At 38.6% G+C, this 24,558-nt stretch overlaps 1 protein-coding gene across 6 annotated transcripts in view; it reads left to right on the top strand.

The window, feature by feature from the left end:
- Positions 1 to 21,637, top strand: part of LOC145683688 (uncharacterized) — a 165,089-nt gene extending 143,452 nt beyond the window's left edge. For all 6 annotated transcript variants that reach the window (XM_081755044.1, XM_081755047.1, XM_081755046.1 and 3 more), the window contains one exon: positions 20,880 to 21,637. In XM_081755044.1, coding sequence (XP_081611170.1) covers positions 20,880 to 21,049 — 170 coding nt within the window. In that variant the 3' untranslated portion in view covers positions 21,050 to 21,637. The remainder of the gene's footprint in view (positions 1 to 20,879) is intronic.
- The last annotated feature ends 2,921 nt before the right edge of the window (positions 21,638 to 24,558 follow it).

The raw sequence follows: 24,558 nt of genomic DNA, 5'->3' as shown, positions 1-24,558 counted from the left end.
AGCTTTTGTAATACAACTAGTAGTGGGAGTCGATTCCGGACGCTCTTTTTATTAAATGCTCTACCTACAACCTATATGAGACAAAAGTTTTACAATACTTTTCTACATATATTACACATATTAAGGTTAAATATATCACAAGTTTATTGTAATAAAACTAGCTGAACCTGCGCTCTCTACACAGTGCATCATTCATATATGAGCATGAATCTCCTTATCATTCTTCACAACATTTGTACATGTCCCTTTACAGACACAAGTCAAAGATGTTTTGATAAAAATTGGCAATGGGTATCATAAAGAGGAGATATTTTTCAAATTTTTTTCAATATCTCGCACTGTTTCCAAGATTTTAGCCTACTTCCGGTTGGAGTTAGAATTTTCGTAGGTATGTTAAATTTGGTATATGTATGTATCGTAATGAAAATCGACAAAGGGGTATCATAAAAGGGAGACTTTATCGAAAATGTTTTTGGATATCTCGCACCGCTTGCGAGATATGGTTTTACTTCCGGTTTTGGACTTACAATTATTGTCCTAGGGACCTGAAATTTGGTATAGGCCTCTGTATGTATCTTGATAACAATCGGCAAGGGATGTAATAAAGGAGAGATATTTTAAATTATTTTTTCAATATCTCGCACAGTTTCCTAGATTCGATCCTACTCACGTTTTTTTATTGATTAATTGGTTATCGTTTACCGCCCGTTTTCAGCAGAGATGCTATATGAAATGTCGACCTACACTCTAAAGTGTAGTCTGAACTATTCTTTTTGTATGCTCTCTCTGGGAATCGAAAAGAGGACCCTTTACAAGAAAGTCTTGCACGCTAGCCCGTAGACTAGTGGGAAAGGCTTTACAGTTTTGGAGTTAGAATTGTTGTAAGCAGGTTAAGTACGATACACGTATGCAATTTGATAAAAAAGAAAACAAGGAAATGGACGTCATAAAGGGGAGATTTTTCAATTATTTTCCCATATGTCGCAATGTTTACGAGACATGATAATACTTCAGGTTTTAGAATTAGAATTGTCGTAGGGAGATGAAATGTGGTATATGTATGTATCTTGATAAAAATCGGCAAGGTTTATCATAGAGAGACTTTTATAAATTATTTTTTCAATATCTCACACCGTTTACGAGATATGATCCTACTTAAGGTTGTAGCTGAAATTGTCGAGAGAAAAATGAAATCTTTGAGTTTTACGGCCCACGATTATGCCGGGTAGGCTAAAAAACGGCGATTATGAGAAATGAATGAAATGGTGCAATAAAGAAAGGTGGAAAAACAGGAAAACCCGGTCAAACTCACTAACACGGTGTTTTTTAACTACAAAGTCCAGTGGTGCGAGCTGAGATCGAACCAGGGACCAGAGGTGAACGCTCTACCACTGAGCCACCGCAGCCAAAATTGTCGAGTGAGATGGAATTCGGTATATGTACATATCGTAATGAGAATCAGCAAGGGGTATCATAAAGGGAAGATTTTTCGATTATTTTTCAATATCTCGCACCGTTTGCGAAACATGAGCGTACTTTCGGTTGGACTTACAATTGTCGTAGGTATATTAAATAAATTTAATATATGTTTGTATAGTAATGACAATTGACAATGGGGTATTGTAAAGGGGAGATTTCTTCCATTAGTTTTTCAATATCTTGGTCCGTTTCCGAGAAATAAGCCTGCTTCCGGATTCGAGAATTCAAAGCTTGTGTTTAGGAGTTGAGATTTTGGACGTCATAACCTAGCGAATGTCATTCACGCAATGCAAAATTTGCGTTTTAGTTTGCGCCAATTAGCATAGTAATTATATTTTTTTTTCATTCTCGCCAAATAGTATGTGAAGCGTGAAAAGATTTTGTAAAGCATCAATTGTTTGATTTTTATAAATGGGTGGTTACTGCAATGGACTTCTGTTGGAAAAACTCGAATTCGAATCCATTGCCACGAAAAGTTTTAATATGCTTGAACTTCAGTTTCAATTCGTAGGTCAGTGGGGCAAGAAAGATCTCCTCTGAAAAAGAAAAAAGATATACTCGAATGACGAAGAAGGGGACTGTAGTATGCCAATGAATGGAGAAAAAGATTTACAAGTTTATTTCCTTCAATTGTTTTAGATTTGGTACCATTTTCTGATTCATGTACGATCAGTGTTTTCTTTCTTCTTCATTGCTGTATGTAATAAGCAAATACATTACATACACAATTAATTATAACGTCAGTGACATATGGTGTTCACTGGGCTAAACTCTCCAAATAATAAAGATTCATCTTAGTATGGAGAAATGATTTTATTTCGTATATCATTATCATTTCCTCATCAAACGCCTGAGAGGTATACGACCCCTATTCACACCAGTGTTGTCCTGGAATATATAACTCATAGGATATGATACTTTACTTTTTCAAAATTTCAACACTGAAAGTGTACGCCTAACAAATTGTAATAAAGGCCATTTATTTAATATTCAATTAGAACTGGACAATCTACACAAAATTTGAAATCGACCAGCGAAAACGGCACGTTTCTAGCACTTGCAGTTTTCGAGATCTCATTGTCGAAGAGATTGGTGACAGCATTTAAACCTAGCATTTTAATATATAGACTAACTGAACTTGCGCTCTTTACACAGCGCATCTTTCATATACGAGCATGAATCTCCTTGTTATTCCTCACATCTGTACATGTCCCTTTGCAGACACAAGTGAAAGAAGTCTTGGAAAAAATCGGCAAGAGATACCATAAAGGGGAGATATTTTTCAATTACTTTTTCAATATCTCGCACTGTTTCCAAGATTTGATCCTACTTCCGTTTGCAGTTTTTAATTCATGTATGATCTGTGTTTTCTTTCTTCTTGCATGTAGTATGTAATAAGCAAATACATAAACTAAGTAACTCTATGACGCATGGAACCCGGAGGTTCAATGCCGCGTTCACAAAAGCTCTCCATTGACTTCTATCCTTAGCCAATTGGATCCAGTTTCTACTTTGTATTTCCATTTCTGCGAAATTTATCTTAATATTGTCCTCCCATCTGCACTAGGTCTTCCTAATGGTCGTTTTCTGGCTGGCCTTCCAGTTAAGATATTGGATGCGTTCGTTCTTTCTTCCATCCTGGCTACATGACCTGCCGACCTGAGCCTCCTAGATTTCACGACCCTAACAATTTTGGATAAACCGTATAAATTATGTAGTTCTTCGTTATGAACATTCCGCCATTCCCTATTACCGTTTCTCTTGGGTCCGAATATTCGTCTCAGGATCTTGTTCTCAAATACTTTGAATCTATGTTCTTCGTTCTGAGTAAGAGGCCATATTTCGCAACCTTATAGAACAATAGGCATGATTATCGTTTTATACATTTTAAAATAAGCTAATACATTACACATACAATCAATTATAATGTAAGTGATATATGGTGTTCATTGGGCAAAACGCTCCAAACAATAAAGATTCAACTTAGATGGAGAACATGAAACAAACACCTGAGAGTTATGCAGCCCCTATATACAACTATATGGTGTTGGAATGTATAATAGGTAGGATATGATGCTTTAGTTGTTTTTTTTTAAATTTCAACACTTCCAGTGTACCCGTAAAAATGTAATAAATAAAATGGCCATTGTTTTAAATATTGAGTTAGAAATGGACAATTTACGCAAAATTTGCAATCGATCAGTGAAAACGTCATCTTTCTAGAAGTTGTAGTTTCCGAGATCTCACTGTCGAAAGGATTTGCCACAAACATATAAACGTCCACAAACGTATAGTTTAAAAAACTCCAGAGATGGCAGCACAATTCATCTGTATTTATTTCAGAGTAGGTTTATTAAAATGCAAAGGCTTTGAACAATAATTTGAAAGGATAACCTTTGTGAAAAACATCTGTTTAAGTAATTTATTTAAAGTACACCTTTGCTTGACGTGCTTGACGTTGCTCTTTGCAAAAACGTATCCATTAGTATTCATTCTTATGTCATATCGGACCTAGACTCAGGCCACTATCCAGTCATTTTTCATGTCTCCCACCGTAGCATCGCCCTTACTGGTCCTATTATCAAAAACATAGAAACTTATTGGGATTTCTTTAAACAAGCATTAAACACTCTGATCTATCTAAGAGATCGGCCCGCCACCATTCAGGACATCGATCAAGCAGTTTCTCATATCACATTTAAAACGTTGGGCTAGACGTCGCTGGCAGCACACACTTCATCCAGTCTACAAGACACTGTGGAATAAACTGCGTGCAAAGATCAAGATGCTGACTCAGCGACAAAATCAACAGTACTGGGAAGATGCTTTTTGTAACCTCACAGGAAATGATCGTAAAATTTGGACATACTCTAAATCCTTCCAACGGGCTACTAAAGCTTTCAGAGCTAGAGTCCTCCAAGGATCACAAGGACTGACTCAAGACCCTCAGTTGCAAGCAGCTACTTTCGCTGACTCTCTGCAAGCACAGTTCCAGCCCAATAGAGGCCAAGTCGATCCTTATCTCCACCAGCACATTAGAACTACCTTATATAATATACGAACTCAAAACCCTACATATGGCATCAACCTCGTTACACCTCGGGAAATAGAAAAACACATGAAATGTCTACCGACAAAGACAGCATCTGGGCCTGATGGGATTCGACCTGAGATACTGAAACATCCAACTCGAAAATTACTGGTCTTTTTGGCATATTTATTTAATGCCATATTTCAAATATGCTACTTCCCAAAGACCTGGAAGGAAGCTCGTATCACCATCCCTAAACCCGGTAAGAATACGCTGCTTCCAGAAAACTATAGGCCAATAAGTCTTCTGTCACACTTGAGTAAATTATTTGAACGTGTTTTCCTCTGGAGGCTGAAACAACATGTCGCCAATAGTGATCTTCTACCCTTCCATCAGTTTGGGTTTCGTGCTCAACATAGCACTACTTCGCAACTCGCACGAGTAGTTGATCACTTAACAGTGGCTTTCAATAGAAAACACCACACCCTTGGAGTATACCTGGATGTGTCAAAAGCATTTGATAAAGTCTGGTTAGCAGGATTATTATATAAACTATACACTCAAGGTTTTCCGGATCGTTTTCTACATTTACTTCGTTCTTATCTCATTGGCAGAACCTTTCATCTGTCGGTTGATGGTGTCAAATCCTCGTCTAGGCCAATTAAAGCAGGTGTCCCACAGGGCGATGTACTTTCACCGTTTTTATACGATCTCTATACAGCAGATCTTCCGGCTCTACCAAACTGCTTTTTCGCAACGTATGCCGACGATACCGCCCTTTTCACAACAATTAGTTCACTTGCACAGTGCTACATCTATATGTAATGTCAACTAGATAGTTTTCAGGAATGGGCCAGGCGTTGAGAATTAAAGTAAATGCCGACAAAAGTTGCGCTGTTATCCACAGTAGAAGACGCATCCGCAACCCTTGAAATCTAATCTATGAGAACGCACACATTCCTCACTCCACGCATGCGAAATATTTGGGTGTGACTTTCTATCGTAGGCTCACGTTCGCCCCACATATCAAAGATATAAAGCAACGAGCATTACGCAAAATCTCGGCATTGTACCCCATTTTTCGCTGCAGTTCAATCTCCCATGAGGTTCGCGTGCACCCTTTCAAGATGACAGTCCTGTCCACACTTTCTTATGCATGGCCTGCCTGGCAACATGCTTCTAATAGCCATCTTCAAACACTCGAAAGTGTGCAAACAAGAGCAGGTAGCATCATCACTGGCCACGACCGATATACACGCAACATCCAAATTCTGGAAGATTTAGAGCCGTCCCCTGTTAGAGAAGTTCTACGGCATCTCCATCATAAGTTCTGGCATATTTTACCAAGACATGTAAATCCAGCCATAGCCACCATCGGCACCGAATAACATCATCAGCTACTCTGCGACAGTTGCAGATATAGACTTCCAGACATAACAAAACAATAGTAATACCCAACAAGCCACCTGCACATCTATATATATTCTTTATGCCATCTTACTCATGGAGTCAGGGGCTTCGGCCCGATACTCTTAATAAAACTTCAACATTACCCTGACAGTGACCGTGACCGTCTTAACCATACTTTCTCATGAGCTAGACGTACTAAACGTCATAAGCTGTATTTTGTAGAAAACCTAGCCTAGCTGGGAAGTGTTAACGTGCCTTCGAGGACATTGTGTAGCGCACGCACAATCGAGACTAGCACACATACGCTCTCACTGGGGTTGACAGCCCTTTTCAGTGCTGGAGGGTGAACCTATCATCATCATTACACTCTATATCATCTAATCATTCACTACATATCTATAAGCGTAACACATCTTTTCATTTGGGCATCAGCCCAGGGGCGGATTTTTCGATGGCAGACCCACGGCTAGGATCAGGCAAAACGATGAAAGGCAAGCATAGAGGATTACCGTAAGTTTTAGCTGGACCAACCGAAAGCAACACAAAGGTCAGGACCCGCAGGGATTCAAGCCACATCTCTTCCACTATTAGTAAATCTCAGCAGCAGCGGCGAGGTTCTCAAGCCTCACTTGCCTCTGCCACTTCAGTTCTCTCTTCTGGCTCTCTTCGCAGAAGATCACCACATGCATCAAAACAGACAGGCTGTTACGCCGAACGCCTTCAACAATCTCCGCCTACGAAAAAGCAACATCTCGCTTCACATCCGGATGTAAGACAAGTTCCAATGGATAGCTACATCTTTGAATCATTCTGACGGGTCTACTTCACATTCAGTTCATTCAATGTTACTCACTAATTTCGACGTAAAATTCACCAATGCGATACAACTACGCAAGTACCTCCCTCAGGCAGCTATATCAGAAATCGTCCATATGAGGAACGGTATAATCTTAAAAACTCCAGACCCAACTCTGCTCGCTACAAGAAAAAACAAAGTGCCCATTGACACTTTTGGTCCAAATGCGAAAATTCAATCACTCAATTCCTCTACACGTAAGCAGCCTCCACCACCGAAACGATTACCATTGCTATCTGTCGTTATTCGGGGAGTTGACCCATCTTATAAAGATGAAGTCCAAGAGGAGCTCAAGCTAGAGGGCTACACCATTACGAAAGTAATACGCATCCGAAACGATAAAGGGCCTACCTATATTGTCCGTGTGCTTAAAAACCATCAAGACACCATTGATGACTTACTAGCATCAGGTGCATACATTTACATCCACAAGTACAGAGTAGAACCATCACGAACACTATGCCAGTCTATCGTTCCTATGCCAGTCCGCTGTGAACGTTGTCAGATCTACAATTCCCATCATACGTCCGATTGTAAATTTCAAGTAAATGTGGCTACTGTGCTGGTCTACATGACACCCGGACTTGTAATAACTTGCAATTGCCACCAAAATGCGCGACTTGTAACGAACAACATCCGGCCTACAGCTACAAGTGTAAGGCAAAGCCGGACCCTATTCAGGATCATCCCGAGCTCGTTGTTCCTTTGCGACCACCGGCACCAGCTCAAACCAACCCATATCCGATTGACGCTGAGGTATCATTAGACCAGATATTGACGTTTCCAACACTAGCTTTGCAAAACATCCATCCCTTCATTAGGCCTCATATCTTACAACAAATCGTTCTTGCAGCTAGAACCTCTTTCCATGTTAATTTTACTGCAACCTATTCCGGCAATACAGTTCATTTTCATAAATCCCATGCTAGTTCACTGGTGTAACGTCATGGCTTTTCTCTTTCTGAACATCCGATCACTACCAAAACACAAAGTTTTATTTCAAGAGCTTCTTGAGGAACATGTTACATGTTTCTTACTCAATAAAACTTTTTCTAACAAACTCTCGTACTTGCCGTTTACCACGATATACCATGTTACATTTTGCAAATACCGTACCTGCAGTTCGAGCCAATGGGAGAGTAACCAAAGGAATTTCCCCTCACATTCCTTATCGCCAGCATCAGTATACTGCAACAGCTCTTCCCGAACATCCCCTTGTCACAGTTTATTTAAAAAATATCGTCATCACTCTAGCAACTGTATACATCAGATCAAATCATCCTTTGCCTCAGCAGTTCGTTCAATATATTTCCAATACTTTCAATAGATACATCATTATGGCCGATTTCAATATGCACAGCCGCAGCAATGGTGACCGAACAAATTTCATTAACTTCATAACGACCCACACTACAGGGATAATTCTAGATCTTCCACAAGATACACGCCCAACTTCAAACACCAAACATGACATAGTCATTGCCTCTCAAATCTTGTTTCACATTGCACTGTAGAAATTCTTGATCTTCTTAATAGTGATCATGCACCCATCAAGCTTGTCTACAAACCGTACTCAGCTACGACCCGTTCCTCTTTACCAGTTTGAGTGAACTTGCGCTACGATAAAGCTAAATGGGATCAATATCATTCGCATATTTCAGATCTTACCAGTGATCTAACAGAACCCGCCACAAGTGACAATTTATATCAGACTGTCGATCGAATTACATCCGCAATTCAGGAAGCCAGCAACTTGTATATTCCAACAACACAATTCGTTCCATATCAGCCTAAACTTCCGCGACAATATCTCTGCATGACCAAACGTTCACGTCAGCTCTATCGAGACTATCTCCACACTCGCAACCCAGAAGCACTCCGACCTCACAAACAACTTCAACGTACAGTGCACAATTACATCAAAGCTTATAAGCTCCGGTGCTGGGTGAAGACATGCAACACTCTGTCTGAAACATCGCATCCTAGTAAATTCTGGGGTCGCTTCAATGCGCTGTGTGCAAATTCTCTACTACACCCTATCCTATTTTATTGGGTGACACACTTGTTACTACCGATAGCGATAAAGCGAACTTTTTTGCAAATCACCTACAAGGAATTTTCACACCGCCATTTAAGAAAGCGCCTCATCCCGCAGACAGACTCAATTTTTGATAACCACAACTGCAACCAAATACTTCTCATATTTTACCCCCTAATATTGCTGTGTTCGCCCCAATCACCACTCACGAAATATCTCAAGTTCTCCATAATAAAAGAAATACTGCACCTGGCCTAGATAACGTGACGTATCGACACATCAAGGAAAGTCCTTTTTCACTATTACTTCTTCTTGCGAATATCTATACATTCATATTGCGCACTGGCTTCTTTCCTTTAGCTTGGAAAACATCTAAAACGCTAATGTTTCCTAAACCACATAAACCTCCCCAGAATGTTGCATCCTATAGGCCTATTCAACTCACTTCCACATTCAGTAAGATCCTGGAACGTATCCTGGTTAAACGACTACACATCTTCATCTCAGATCATGGCCTACTTCCAATCACACAAGCATGTTTTCGACCAGTCCTCTCTATACGTGATCAACTGCTTCGACACACAACGCTCATTACTCAGAATTATAATTCAGCTCATCCTTCCTTCTTAGTATTATTTGATTTGGAGAAAGCATTCGATAAAGTCTGGCACCATGGGCTCAAATACAAACTTCTGCAATTTCAGCTTCCTATCTCCTACATTCGTCTTATTTACCATTTCATTACAAATCGTATCACCTATATCTCAGTACGAGGCAGTTTGTCACATCCTATCTTTCTGTTCTCTGGAGTACCACAAGGGTCAGCCCTGTCTCCTTTACTATACCTGCTGTATGTAGCTGATATGCCCCGACTGCCAGATAAGGTCCATCTTTTCCAATATGCGGATGACACGGCGCTTCTAGCACTTGGAACAACTATCCAGCAGCTTAACATTATCTTACAAACAGCTATCGATCGTTTTTACACCTGGTGCGCTCAGTGGCGGCTTACTATTAACGCAGCTAAAACACAAGCCATCGTATTCTTACCACCTAGAAGAACTTCCAAAGTCCGCCGAAACCTACGCAATCTCTCTCTGTATGTTGATGGGGTGCCTATTCAAATCAGTAACACTATCACATATCTGAGAATTACCTATGATCACCACCTTCCTTGGTCGCAACACCTGAAAACCATTACCACTAAAGCTTATAATAGACTCGATCTCCTGAAACGATTGACTAGTACCACCTGGGGCCTTAAAGCACACACCATCATACCTACAAGGTTTTCTTAGGACCTTTCCTTACTTACGGGTTTACTGCTTGGATAGCTGCCCCAACTAAGTTCTACAATAAACTTTTCATTTTAGAACGCCATGCTTTTCGTACAGCGTTCCGCATTAAGCTGCCTAGTCGCTGCCTAGCTACAGGATCTATACCGCAAAATCACTTTTCCGACTTTACAATACTACCTTGAAAAGCTGCGGCTAATATTTATCACCAAACGCTTCGAATCACGGCATCCTTTACTACAGGATACGATGCGATATTTAGCACTTCATCTAACACCTCACCGTTATTATCATCCTCCACTTTCGCTTCTCTACACACTATATCACTATACTCTACCACCGTTAGATTCCGCCTTACTTATCATCACAGATTACGTCATTCATGAACATCTTCCTCTCATTCATCCATCCTTTCCAGCACAGTGATTACCATTATTTACTAACATGGGCCTCATTCGTCTTCATCATTGTCTAGAGTAGCCCTAGGCTCAAGATAACCTCATTTGTCTAATTAACATTACCCATGTGTTGTCCTGTGTATGCACCTCACCACATCTCTCACACTCATTGCTATATTTGTACAGATCATTAATGCTATACCTAACCACTGCCATCATTTTGTTATTATTTATTTGTTTAAGCTATACTGTATTCTTTTCTCCTTTGTATTTATACCTGCACCTAATGTAATTGATTAATGTTCCTTAAGTCTCCACTTTTAAAATTATTTATTTATGTAAATGTTGCTGCTAAAAAAAATTTAAAATCACTTAGCCCATCCAACATACTCATTCCATTGTCAACCGCCAATCTCGTTTCTAAAAGAGGGCGTAACCCTCTGAAAGGCAGCTAGCCCTTCAGGCTAGCCTGTAAAAATAAATTTTAACTAACGCCACAGAAAAACACATCCCTAAATCAACAGTTTCAAACTTTCGACCCTCTTTACTTCCTCAATACTTACCACTAATAAAACGATCCCGACAGTTTTATAGAGATTATGCTACAACTTGCAACGTTGACTCTCTTCAGCATCACAGACAATTGCAAGGAACGGTTCACAACTATCTTAAAGCTTACAAGTTGCGATGCTGGGTCAAAACATGCAATAATCTCGGCTCTCTTTCACATCCTACTCAGTATTGGAAACGTTTCCGGCAACTTACAGGCCAAAATACTCACACAACATATCCTCTCATCGACAAAAATACTCCGCTTCATACTGATAGATATAAAGACAATGCTTTTGCCAGGTATCTCCAGGACATCTTTACACCTCTCGCACCTGAATATCCACATCGTTCTATCCACTCGACAACCTCAATCTGGATTCGCCTCATCTACAGGCTCTTATTCATCACACTTTACCTGAAAAAAATCCTTTTACTGCACCGATCTCGGTTTCTGACATAACCTCAGTGGTAGCTCATAGATGTAACACAGCACCTGGCATGGACTCTATTACATATCGACATATTAAAGGAAGTCCGTACGTAGTATTATATCTCCTTTGTCTCATCTATACCTTTATTCTTCGCACTGGCTTTATAACTGCTGACTGGAAAACTTCAAAAACCTTAATGTTCCCAAAACCTCATAAACCTGTTGCTTCTGTCAGCTTTTACCGCCCTATTCAACTAACGTCAACCTTTAGTAAAATACTGGAACGCATCATTGTTAAACGTCTTCATTCGTACCTGACACTACATTCCACTCGAACAAACTGGTTTCTGACCTGCAAAAATAAAGCAATTCTTTTTCTTGCTCCGAAGCATCGTTCCCGTGTACACAGAAATCCAAGACTTCTGCACCTCATAGCGCAAGATGTATTGCTTAACCCTACTCGCAGTGTCAAATACCTTGGAGTCACTTTCGATCAGCATCTAACCTGGACAGCACATCTAAAAGATATCTCCAAGAAGGCTTACTGTCGCCTCAATCTCCTGAAACGTCTTGCTGGAACTACCTGGGGACTCAATGCTCATACAATTCTCAACACATACAAGGTCTTTCTCCGTCTTATTCTCATCTACGGATTTACAGCTTGGATATCTGCTCCGATCCACTACTATGAGAAATTACGCATCCTGGAACATCATGCTTTGCAAGTCGCTTTCCGTATCAAATTACTAAGTCCCACTCAAGATCTTTATGATAGACTTACGTTTCCACACATCTTGTATCATTTAGAAGCACTCCGAACCAAATACATTACCCAGCGCCTGCACAACAATCACCCACTTCTCCAGAAAACTTTTGAAGACCACGCCCGAAGCATCTCCGTTACTACTGCTCTTTTCCCTCCACTCTCATTACTCTTTACTCTATACCGTTACACTCTACCTCCAGAACACTCTGACACTGGATATTACGAGCCATACTCTACAGACGCTCATCTACCTCACATATGGCCATCATATGCACAGTAATAACTTCTGTACTGACTGGGCTCCTCTGTTTTCATTGATGCCTAGCGCCGCCCATAGGCGAGAAGATAATCTGCATTTGTTCAACTAACAGAACCTATGTGTTATAGTGAGTTTCGCACTTCATTTCATCTTCTCATCTCATATCATTTTACAGTTATGCTTTTCCGTCACTGAAGCTTATGTATTTCCTTACCTCATGATTTTGGTTAAAGGCCATACTGACCATCAAAATTTGAACAATAAAGTTTATTATCAACCCATATCCCAACCACTGCTTACTGAAAAGCACAATATATTAAACATCTCTTCCCCTACAGAGGGCGTAACCCTTTTCGGAAAGTAGCCAGCGTCGGCTAGCTGGCAAAAAACACTCTTAACATCACACTTTAATCAAGTAGCCTAGCCTCTATTGTGTTAGTTGCTGTGCGAGCGAGGATCAAGTATTGCAAAACGTAGTTGTGAGCATAGCACACTTACGCACTTAGAGGATCGACGGAAGTTCTCACTTTCGGAAGGCAAGCTTGCTTTTTGAACGTTATTTAATCATCTTTCATATCGATTCTATCTTCATTTGGGCTTCGGCACTAGTCTCCACCCTCATCATTACTGACCTTGGCGACGCTTCCGGATAGCTACATCTCGACCAACAAATTCCTATTAATATAGGACCAAATGGGCCTCAGAAAACTTATCCCCGTATTGTTACTAGCACCAACGGAAACAGTAATGCACAAACAGGGGACAACACTGATACTGGAGACAGGTCACTTCGAGATCAACGAACTCGTTCTCGATCACCACACGGGCGTGACTATCTCTGATCGTCCGAAATGACCACGCACTAGAAATGCCGACAACCAGCAAACAAATAACATGGTTTGGGCTTCGACAACTAATGAATCAGATACCTCAGCAACCTTTACTAAAGACACCACCTATAACTTCTTACTAACCGATTTTGTCACCAAATATGATTCGGTACGTGCCGGCTTTCAACAATTAGTTAAATATGTACCAAGACCGGAGATCCTTGAAATAATCAAGATCCGTAAAGGCATTATAATAAAATCAACCAGGTCTAGTTTTGCGACGCATGTACGGAATAAGGCCACTTTCGAGATCTTTGGGCCAAAAGCAAAACTCTCCGCTTTAACTCCTACTAAGATACCTCCGTCTCCTAAAGTTCACCAATGTTATCGGTGGTAATACCCGGAGTAGAGCCAGACCTCAGAGACGAAGAAATCTACGAAGAACTGCATCAAGAAACATTTCCTTTCAAACGATGCATCCGAATAAAGAATAATTTAGGAGCAACCTATCTTGTACGAGTGCTTACAGACCAACCAAAACGTACAGATCAACTCCTGTCTAAAGAAGCGCATATCTATCGCAGAAGCTATAAGGTCAAGCCATCCCGTACACCTGCACATCTTCCATTGTGCTGTGAGCGATGCCAACAATATAACTCATATCCCACGTCGGAATGCACTAATATCATTAAATGTGGCTATTGTTCCGTGCAACATCCTACCAGGGAATGCCCTAACCAAAAGGCACCACCGCAATGTAGTGCATGCTCTGAAAAACATCCGACATACAGCTGTAAATGCAAACCCAAACCACAACCTAAACCTTCAAAGCCGGAACTGGTTACTCCTAGTCACTCTGTTGATCCTCCGACTCCACCTGCCAACTCATTACTTCATCCAGTTATTGTTGAAGACTTACTACGCTTTCTGACCATTACTTTACAAACTATCCATCCTTTTCTACGTACTCACATACTTACTCAAATCATTCACGCACCTAAAATCCTGTGTAATATTCAGCTTCATGACACTTATTTTGACCCCACAGTACACTTTCAAATCCAACCCCTTGAAGTTTATGTCTAATATGGCGAAATTCAGCTCCATTTTTTTTTGTATATTTATTATGGCTTACAACTTACTCTTTATGAACATCCACTCATTACTGACCCATCAAGTGCTTTTCACGCAGTTACTACAAGAAGAACGAATATCAGCTTTTGCATTGAACGAAACATATCTGGCTCCTTACCTCAATTGCTACATACCGAAATATACCGTACTCCGTCATGATGCCCCTGCAGGACCACGTCTTTATGGTAGCATAGCTATCGGTATTTGCAATCGCCTGCCATATCGATCCGTAACAGCACCTCATAATATTACTCTTCTTGAATATAACATAACTGCAATATACTTTCGAGGCCGTACCGTCACCTTTGCTACGATCTATTTTCGTTCCGGTAAACAACTCAAGTATGACTTCTTTCGCTTCATTGACTCCCACTCTAAGCATTACATTATTATGGCAGACCTAAATTTTCATAGTCGTACCCAGAGAGGCAAACAGCACTTTCTTGATTTTCTTCAAAATACTGGCACTGAAATTTATAAAGGTAAATACTATAGCCCTATACTGCGACTACAAATTTAAAATTTGACCATTTTTAAACTTAAGAATAGGATTCCCATTTCGAATTTTGTGAACAGAGTCAATTTTTCTTCACCGATGAAAGACAATAGTCCAGCGTACTTACCAAGAGATCAAATTTCATCAGTCTGTATTAGGTAAAAGTAAATAAAACATCACATTTTGAATCTTTTGTATTTTATACTCACAAAAGGGAACGCGATGAACATCAAAATTTTAGAGGTGAATATCAAAGTCCCATACATTCTTCTCAGGATGGCGAAGTGCCTATTGCACAATTTTAAATCATATGTTGTAATATGTAAAAATGAAATGAAATCTTTGAGTTTTACGTCAAGCGGTTATGCCGGTTAGACTAAAGGAGACGGTGATGATGAGTAAGGAATGAAATGGTGGAATGATGAAAGTGGAAGGAACGGGAGAACCCCGAGGAAACCCACGCACACGGTGTTTGTCCACCACAAAGTGTTGTAATATGTAGTATGCACATCTGGGCCATAGCAATTCAGCCAAGTACTGAGGTGCACAAAATTTTCCTAAATTTATTGCACTATGTATGTACAGACTGTCCAGAAATTGTCATTTCTGAACATTGCTTATCATCTTTGAAAATCATAATCTTTGTCTGTTAAAGTTTGTAATCCCTTTTCGGCATCACGAATTGCTGTTTAAGGTAGAACCTGAACCGATACGAAAAAGGCGCACCTTAGCCACTAGATTATCGAGGATAGCTTGAGAATATTCATGGATTTTAATGAAACATATTTTTAATCGTTCAAGAGATAAAAATTATGCATACGGACATGATTTCCTTTGAAGTAATGGAAGATAACTGAAAAATGCCGGAACCATAATTCATCTTCAGTGAGCTCACATGAACAATTTTAGAGTATATGTTAAAACATTGTTTTCGTTAACTTAAATGACAACTTTTGATCTTTTTGATTTATCATACCACGAGCTTCACCACCACTTCTAAACATGTATATACATGCGCAAAACTTTGTATCATGATGGTGCTGCTGGATGTGTTCATCCACGCAGTGATAATCTTTTACGTGTCCAGGTATAGTATTCCGCTTTAAACGATGAGTTGATGGTTGGTAAGTGCTTTAGTTTACAGGAAAGGCTGTAACTTCAACATTTGCTTGTATGTTTGAAAGAGATAATTAATATTCAAAGACTGTAAGAAAATGAGGAATTATTAATGTAGTTTCGCTACTCAAGCATGCTGGAAGATCAGTAAAAGTATTAAGTGTTGCATACATATGAGGATATCTTGATCAACGATATCTTCTGTTAATTTTATACGGATATGTCTGTACTTGGAAGTCAAAGGATTCAACTTGATTCATATTCAGTTCTCTCCTAGCATTGGGCAATATAGTAGTTTAGTTAAGTATTTATATATAAAGATTTGAAGTGTGTTTTTCTTAAAAATGCATTAATATTCCTAAAAGTTCAAATCAGGGGCGTCATTTCAGACTTTGCTTGGGTGGGGCAAGAGCACCACCGACATAAGGGTTTCTCGTTTTGTACTAGTATATTAGTAGACAATCGACTAAAGTATATATATTCCTCAAACTCTTGGGTAGGTCAATTGCCCCTCCTGCCCTCCCTAAATGACGCCCCTGGTTCAAATAAATTTTAATAAGAATTCGTATTGTCAAATATAACCCTTTCCACGTAACTGCTATTTCTTCTGCACGTTTTACGTTATACGTTTTTAGTTTTCCAATAAACCTATTTATTCGTTTTAAGTAAGGAGAAAGCATACATGTTTAAAACAGTTTCATTCGACTTTGCTACTGCGATTTTAATTTTAATTTCGTGAAGTGATTTGCCACACATCTTAACAACACAACCCAATGCTCTAGTATTAAAGGAGACAATTTAACAGGTTGGCATTTTACCTTGTATCTAGCTCCCATGCCAACCTTATGATTATGAATAATTTGGTTGTAGTTCTTACCATTTGTCTTCGAACATATTCTTGATAATATCGAAATTTCCTTGGAATATGGCATACTGATGTCAGAAACTGAAGTTGCTCTGAAATAATTTAGTCAGGACTCAAATTTTGTCTGAATGTGATATGTGCTAAAATGAATTTTCAACGTTGAGAGAAAGATGTGGATTTAAAGAAAAAAAACATAGAAGCAATCATAACCAAAGTACAGCTTATAGATAATTATTTTCTTTAAAACATACTTGGTTAGCTCAACTTGAGGTTATATAAGTCGATGACCTATGACTTAACGTGGCGTTCAAGACACATGATATCCCACCGCGAATTAAAATAACGTTTTTTTGTGTTTTATGTGTTACCATTGCGTCTAATTGAACTGCACCAGGTTACAATCATTTGTATTCGTTACTGCGGAAAACCACATGTTTCTGTTATTTGCACATTTCGAATTTCATATATCTTTATTTTTCTCTAAAACTCATCAGATTTTCCCTTTTGATCTCTTTACAATATGGTAATTCTAATAGATTTACTTCCCCATTTTATACGGTGTATGACTTTCCTCCCGACATGTACTAGCACAGCATAGATTAATCAGTTAGGATTGCCAAAAGATAATACATAATATGCCCTTCGTAAATAAAAATTCAAGTGATTCAATTATTATAATTTAAGTTTGCTTGTAGTGTGTCAGATAATCCATACGCTGAATTGACTACAATGATTGAATTGACCTTGAGAACTATATTTATACTTACTTCTCAATTACATTTGCTAGAACAGCAACGATGTCATTTGACTAAATAACGTAACCTACAATGGTTGTTCGATCAGAGATTGGGAATTCGTTCTTCGTCTTGCTTCTTCATATCACAAGCAGAATGTATTGAAAAGAACCCCACAGCTTTCATGCAAACAGTGCAACAATATAAGAATATTAATATTCAACAAATTCCCGTACCAAAGATACATACATTATTTGAATAATCGTTATTCGATTAAGGAATACAGGGTTGATTTTATCTTTATTTTGGTACTTGCCCACTCTAATTGGGCAGAGTGCCCGCAACTCGCACAGCAATTGTAGATGATTTCGCTCTGCTACTGCTGAGATAAAAAATATGAGGGGAAAACCAAGAACTGTTTGAAGAGATGATTTTTGTACTGAGTTGGAAACACAATTATCCTGGTGATATTACAGAGTACACCAAATAAAATTCTCCTGTATTTCTGCATGGTACAAAGTTTCAGTGTTTTGTTCTTTTTATTTTAAATACGAGACTAAAATTCTGGTGTTTAGTGTAACAGTGGTCTAACACACATTTTTAAAAATCAAGAAAAATCAACTTAAACTTAAATACATGTGGTGATTTTGTACAATATAACAAAAGCAACCACAAGTAATTGAATATGTCATACATTGTACCACGTGTTTAACCCATTTGGTGCCATAATTTTTCTACTGCGTATATTTGATTGCATGTTACATATTTTCTTATACATTTAACACATATTCGAAAAAAGAAAAGAGTACAGTTGTGTGTACTGGGTACGTCTGGTACAATCTGTCCTATATATAGGACATTGGCCATTTAGGTTGATAATATTTAAAAAGTAAAAATTATACGTGATTTCGACTCACGCCAGTTTTATTAAACTACTATTTTTGCAAGACTACATACTGGTATATTATGTTCTAAAATCAATACACAGCATTTTTTACATTAGCGATCATAATCATCAAAGCATGACACTATGCAAAATCCAACATTAGATTGATGGTACGATGTTACCAGTTTCTTCGGTCTTGCATCTTCTTTGCTTTCTTTCGTGATTTCGTATTAACGTATGTTTGCTTACTTTTCGTGTCTGGACACTTTCTACAGAATCCCTGTGTTCCTGGGTGAATTCTTGTTGCCGGAGACAACGAGAGTAATGGCATAGAATATTTCTGTGAAGGAATAGTAATGCATGCTGAAGGTCCACCTGTTGCTAATTTACGTTTTAAGTTTATTATGCTTTATTTTAGAATAAAAAAATATTGTATTTTATAATTACTGCATACATAAAGTTTACTTAGTATATTTAGTCAGAATTGAAATATCTTAAAAACCGGTAAATCAAGTGTCCAATGTCCTGTATACAGGACACTAGAATAACAAGGTCTCTATATCAAAAGATTTTATGTTGCAGATTTAAACAATAATAAAACCAGAAAGAATAATATTTGGAGAGTATAAAATAATTGCTTACCTTAGATTTATTCGTTCTTTTCATGTTTTATTCATACGACAAGTTAATCTTGATCGACAGTAAAAAATTCAGCTATTTCAGGGTACAATAGTTCCCTTTAAATTGCACCAATTTCCCACAAACCATATTGGAAGAAAACATGTGCCTTTCCGATCATGCGCATACAGGAGCAAATTTTATTTGATTAATCAATGTTGAATACTGACATATTTTATCGCTGTCCTATATATAGGACATTGGCGCCAAATGGGTTAAGTTTAACTTGACTTTTCTCCTTTTTTTTTTTTTTTAATGTGGGTTAGATCACAGTTGCGCTAAACCCCTGAATTGAAAACATCTCAAGGCTAATAGCATACTCTGGATATTCCTTCTGCAATCAAAAGCCTATTTTAACACCTTAGATCATAATTGTCAAGATTTATGTGACGTAGTTCCTAATACATTTAATATATTTTGATACGCTAGTACGTCATATATATCTACATAGTGTTGTCACGAATGGCGTTGCCATATAAACCATAAAAATAATTATTTCATTCAGCGTTTTATTTTGGTCCTTTCCTTATCTATATCTATCTATCTATCTATCTATCTATCTATCTATCTATCTATCTATATATATATATATATATATATAATATATATATATATATATATGTGTGTGTGTGTGTGTGTGTGTGTGTATGTATGCATAGGGTGTCCCAAAAATATTGGCGAAAAATGATACCACAGATTCCTGTCAACAAAAAAGTTTATATGACATATAGTTCGGAAGTGGACAGGAGTGGAGCTAGACATCTTCCAATGTGGGGGAAATGAACTTGCCGATTTCCAAAACCGCATTGAAGATGCGTGTGAACAGTTACGCAACACACCGGGAGTGACGGAATGCATTCGAAACTCACGATTAGCTCGTTCCGTACATGTGGGAGAACAACAATTTGAACATTTGTAGATACGTTTACTGTTAGCACCTATGACCTAGTAGTTTGTAGTGCTACTGTGTGTAAGATACTACGTTACAAATAAAGTATGTTCTTGTGAATTCTGCCTCTTATTCCATTACATAGCACTACTAGTTACACTTGTTCTTATTTCTACTCTATCTTTGCAAGTTACCATTTGGTATAACACTTACCCTTGCCCCCTGAATTTATGCAACCATGCTAAGTGATCTACACGTGTATGCTTTTACTCTCATTGCACATGTGGGTACTATCGTGCCATGAATAAGAACATTTTTCTGTATGGTTTCTAACTATACTGCATTGTTTCAATACCCCTGCCGTACAGAGATTCGGTGAATCGCTAAATAGCATATGAAGAATCTCTGGCGCAGTTATGCAACATGTCTTTAATATGTCTAGCCGATATGATTGATTTTTGTGTCTTTCTAAACGCTCTTTCTACCTCCTACCATTATTCCGTTGTCAGGTGTGAAGTTCCTATCCACCCACATTCGAAGCTGTCTAGCTCCGCCCCTCTCCATATCCGGACTATATATCATATAATCATTTTTCGCCATTATTTTTGGGACACCCTATATATATATATATATATATATATATATATATATATATATATATATATATATATAGATAGATAGATAGATAGATAGATAGATAGATAGATAGATAGACAGATAGATATATATATTTCCAGTTATACTGTCATATATGGGAGCTGTTGTGGCAAGTTTCCAGATTGAACTTAAAGAAAATCAGTTAAGTGGAGAAAATCACCCTGTACCATACCATATTTCGTCACAATACAATCCTCAAGATAAATTTGAAGACTATTATACAGCGTATGATAATTTCCCAGAAGGATAGTATGTTGAGACCAATCAATGTTCAAACATCCATTTTTGTCAGCCTTTAATACTGTAATACAGATGCAATACTTTGTAAGTAAATTTTTGGAAGTGAAATTTAATTATATTTGTTTCTTTAATGAGTCACACAAATGAATCTTTTAATGTAAAAAAAAGAAAAACAAAGAAAAAGAGATTTTCATTACGTAGAACTTTTTGCAGTTACATGTGCAACTGTAAATGTAGCATGTAGTATTGCAGAATGCCAAATCGAAATTGTTTTATGCAATAAACAATACTTTTATTCATCTTTTATACTACTTTGTGTAAAAAAAAAACTCTGTTATAATATATTCACAATAATGACTCATATTTAAAATTGTTAGTAATTAATTGAAAACATTGTTGTGAAAGTGCTTGTAATTATCTCGCTAGTTTATGTAAAACACCATGAAACATTTTGAACATTGGCAAAAATCTATTCTCTAATAATTTCAGGCATAATTATACATAAACACTGGTTACAGGTTGGAAAGCAAACATACTTGTACATATCTTGTAAAATATATGTGTACAAAGAGAAAAGTTTGTAATAAATTTCGTACCTCAGATTTCTTCTAAGGTTTCAATACTGTAAGGCTATTTACCTGATAATGTGGAGAGAAAGTGATGGAGAAAATGTGATATAATTCTTTTTTTCTGTCGGTATTTCAGGCATTAAAATCACATTAACACATTTAAAAATTGGTGATTCTTTTATATGGGAGAACTTAGGTTAACATCGTCTTCTATACAATTGTAAGATACTTAGAAAATGTTTAAAAAAATTATAAATCATATAAATAGTTCTTTTCTCTTGTATACTTATGAAAAATCATTTGATGCACATCTAACTCTTTATACGTTGGGAAACATATATGTATTTTTAGAGAGGATAGCACAAAGAAATGGAAATGAAATTTTTGAGTTTTACGTCCCGGTTAGCCTAAAGGAGACGGTGATGATGAGTAATGAATGACGTGGTGGAATAAACAAAATGGTAGGAAACGGGAGAACCCCAAGAAAACCCATGCACACGGTGTTTGTCCACCACAAAGTTCACTTGGCGGAGGCTGGGATCGAACCCGGGACACCAAGCACCAGAGGTGAACGCCCTACCACTGAGCCACTAGTTTTATTGTTCATGTGCTTGTCTTTATACAAAAAGTGTACAAGAACCAGACTGACTCCTAGGAATACAATATAATACAATACAATACAATATGTCTTACATAAAGAAAAGGAAATTGTAAAGTATAACAATAATCGTGAAAAATAAAAAATAAATTAAATAAAAACGAAAAGATAAACCTACATCATAAGTTGTAGCGTTTTTTTTTTTTGTTTTTTTTTACGAGAAGGAAGGAGATTACTGCAACACCACTTCTAAAAACCTACTAAAATACTGCCTGTCCAACTCGGGGGAAAAGAGCTTTCGGCGAGTGCGTTTTAAAAAATCCAAGTAGGTGCGAGCATCCAGCAAAGATACATGGCGATGGATATACACAATTGTACATGCCAGTAGAAAAAGCACCGCGTGGTGTTTGGTCTGTGGAAAATAACGAAAATCCGGAAACAAAACGTAGGATACTGTGAACTGGTGTGGAGGTCGACGATAAATTCGTCCTAAGAAGGACGTGAGACAGTTCCAGATAGCTGGAGCACCCACACACTGATCGAACCGGTGGGATAGTGTATCTTCTTTGGCGCATCGAGAACACAGTGGGTCAGGAACACGTTTCAGCTCAAATAAACGAGCGCGCCTAGGCACCAACTGATGCACCACTTGAAACCATTCAACCTGTAGGTATGAAGGTAATACCGGGGCAGAGATATTAGCCCATACCTGTGACCACGTAGTCTGAGGATATCGGTGAGGAATTCGGAGAATAATCTGGTCGTTAGGCAATGAGAGAAGGAAGTTATACAAAGTGCGAGAATTGTATCCCGTAGGGCAGAGAACCACGCCACTGTATGTCCAATAACGTATTAGTGAAGTAATGTACGCCGGACAACAATCAGCAAAGTTAATAAACGGGGGGCTCACAGGTAATTCATAACTAGGCCAAAAACATCGTATCCATTGCTGTGTGAAGGATTCGTTAATAGCAACTGCAGCATAGAAATCGAGCATAAACAGAGTTTGACATTTCAATCTGAGATGTACTAGACCCAGCCCTCCCTGTAAATGGGGAAGATAGAGTCCTGCACGTGGGATACGAAAATAGAAGCCACGCCATATATTCCATAGGAATAAGGAGTCAAACCGCTTAGCGAACAATTCCGGTAAGGGGAAAATTCGAGCCCGATACCACAGCTTAGGTGCAATGTAAATATTGATAAAGTGAATACGATGAATTAAATGAAGGCGACCGAAACGCTGAGAAAACAAAAGCTGGCGAATTTGTAACAACAACGGGGACCAAATCTCCTCGAAAAGGGGAGTAGGTTGTGACATAAACGGGATACCTAAGATCTTCAAGGAAGTGACGTGGGGTACACACGGCACCCCAGGCTCGTTAGCAGGTAAATGAAAACCATTGAACTGTAATAGGTTAGTTTTCTGTACATTATACTGTAATCCGGAACAAAGTGCAAAACGTTGCAACACTGCAAAAACCCGCGCCATACGAACAGGATCCACGCCGGTGATGGTGACGTCATCCGCATACCCAAATATATTTTGACTCAAGAAACGGGAGGGTCCAGGGGGGTGCAGGGTGGCCAACCGTCGAAGTAAAGGATCTAATGCGAGTGCAAAAAGTATCGTTGACAAAGAACATCCTTGCCTTAATCCACGTTTCAGCGGAATAAGAGGGGACAGGTGTCCGTTAATCTGTATACGGAAATTGGCCGTGGTATATAAATTGTTAATGACTGTGCGGAAGGCTAAAGGAAACCTCCAGGCTTTCAGCACCTGCAACAAGAAACTGTGATCTAAACTGTCGTACGCTTTTTCTAAATCTACAGCTAATGCGCCCGCAGGCACCTGCCGAAAATGAAAATAAGCAAAAATATCGCGCAAAGAGCGAAGAGTATAGGAAAGGTTATGCGTAGCATGGAGTGCTGCCTGATAAGGACTAATGTAGTGACGGATGATTGGTCGAAGTCGGGCTGTAAGCACTTTAGTGAACAACTTAAGATCTACGGGCAATAAAGAAATAGGTCGATAGTCCTGAACATAATGCGCTGCGCGGGATTTCGGAATGAGAACTAAGATAGCGGTATTACGACCCACTGCTTCGCCTCGTAACCAAGCATTGAATAAAGCGGTAAGAGAGGGACTGAGGTGAGACCAATACTGTTTATAAAACTGGATATTTAATCCGTCTTCTCCGGGGGCACTACGGCCCTTTGCCCGCCTGAGGACTGCAAAAATTTCTTCCGCACTAATGGGATTGATCAATGTCTGACACTCGTCATCCGTGAGATGGTGAGATAACGTGGACAAAAACTCCGGGGCATATGAGTAGTCTATGGGACGCGCAC

Source organism: Thermobia domestica, chromosome 4 (genome assembly GCF_964235325.1).
Source record: "Thermobia domestica chromosome 4, izTheDome1.hap1.1, whole genome shotgun sequence".
NCBI classification, from domain to species: domain Eukaryota; kingdom Metazoa; phylum Arthropoda; class Insecta; order Zygentoma; family Lepismatidae; genus Thermobia; species Thermobia domestica.
Note: the sequence above shows the minus strand (reverse complement) of the source record. Positions and strands in the feature narration are given on the sequence as shown.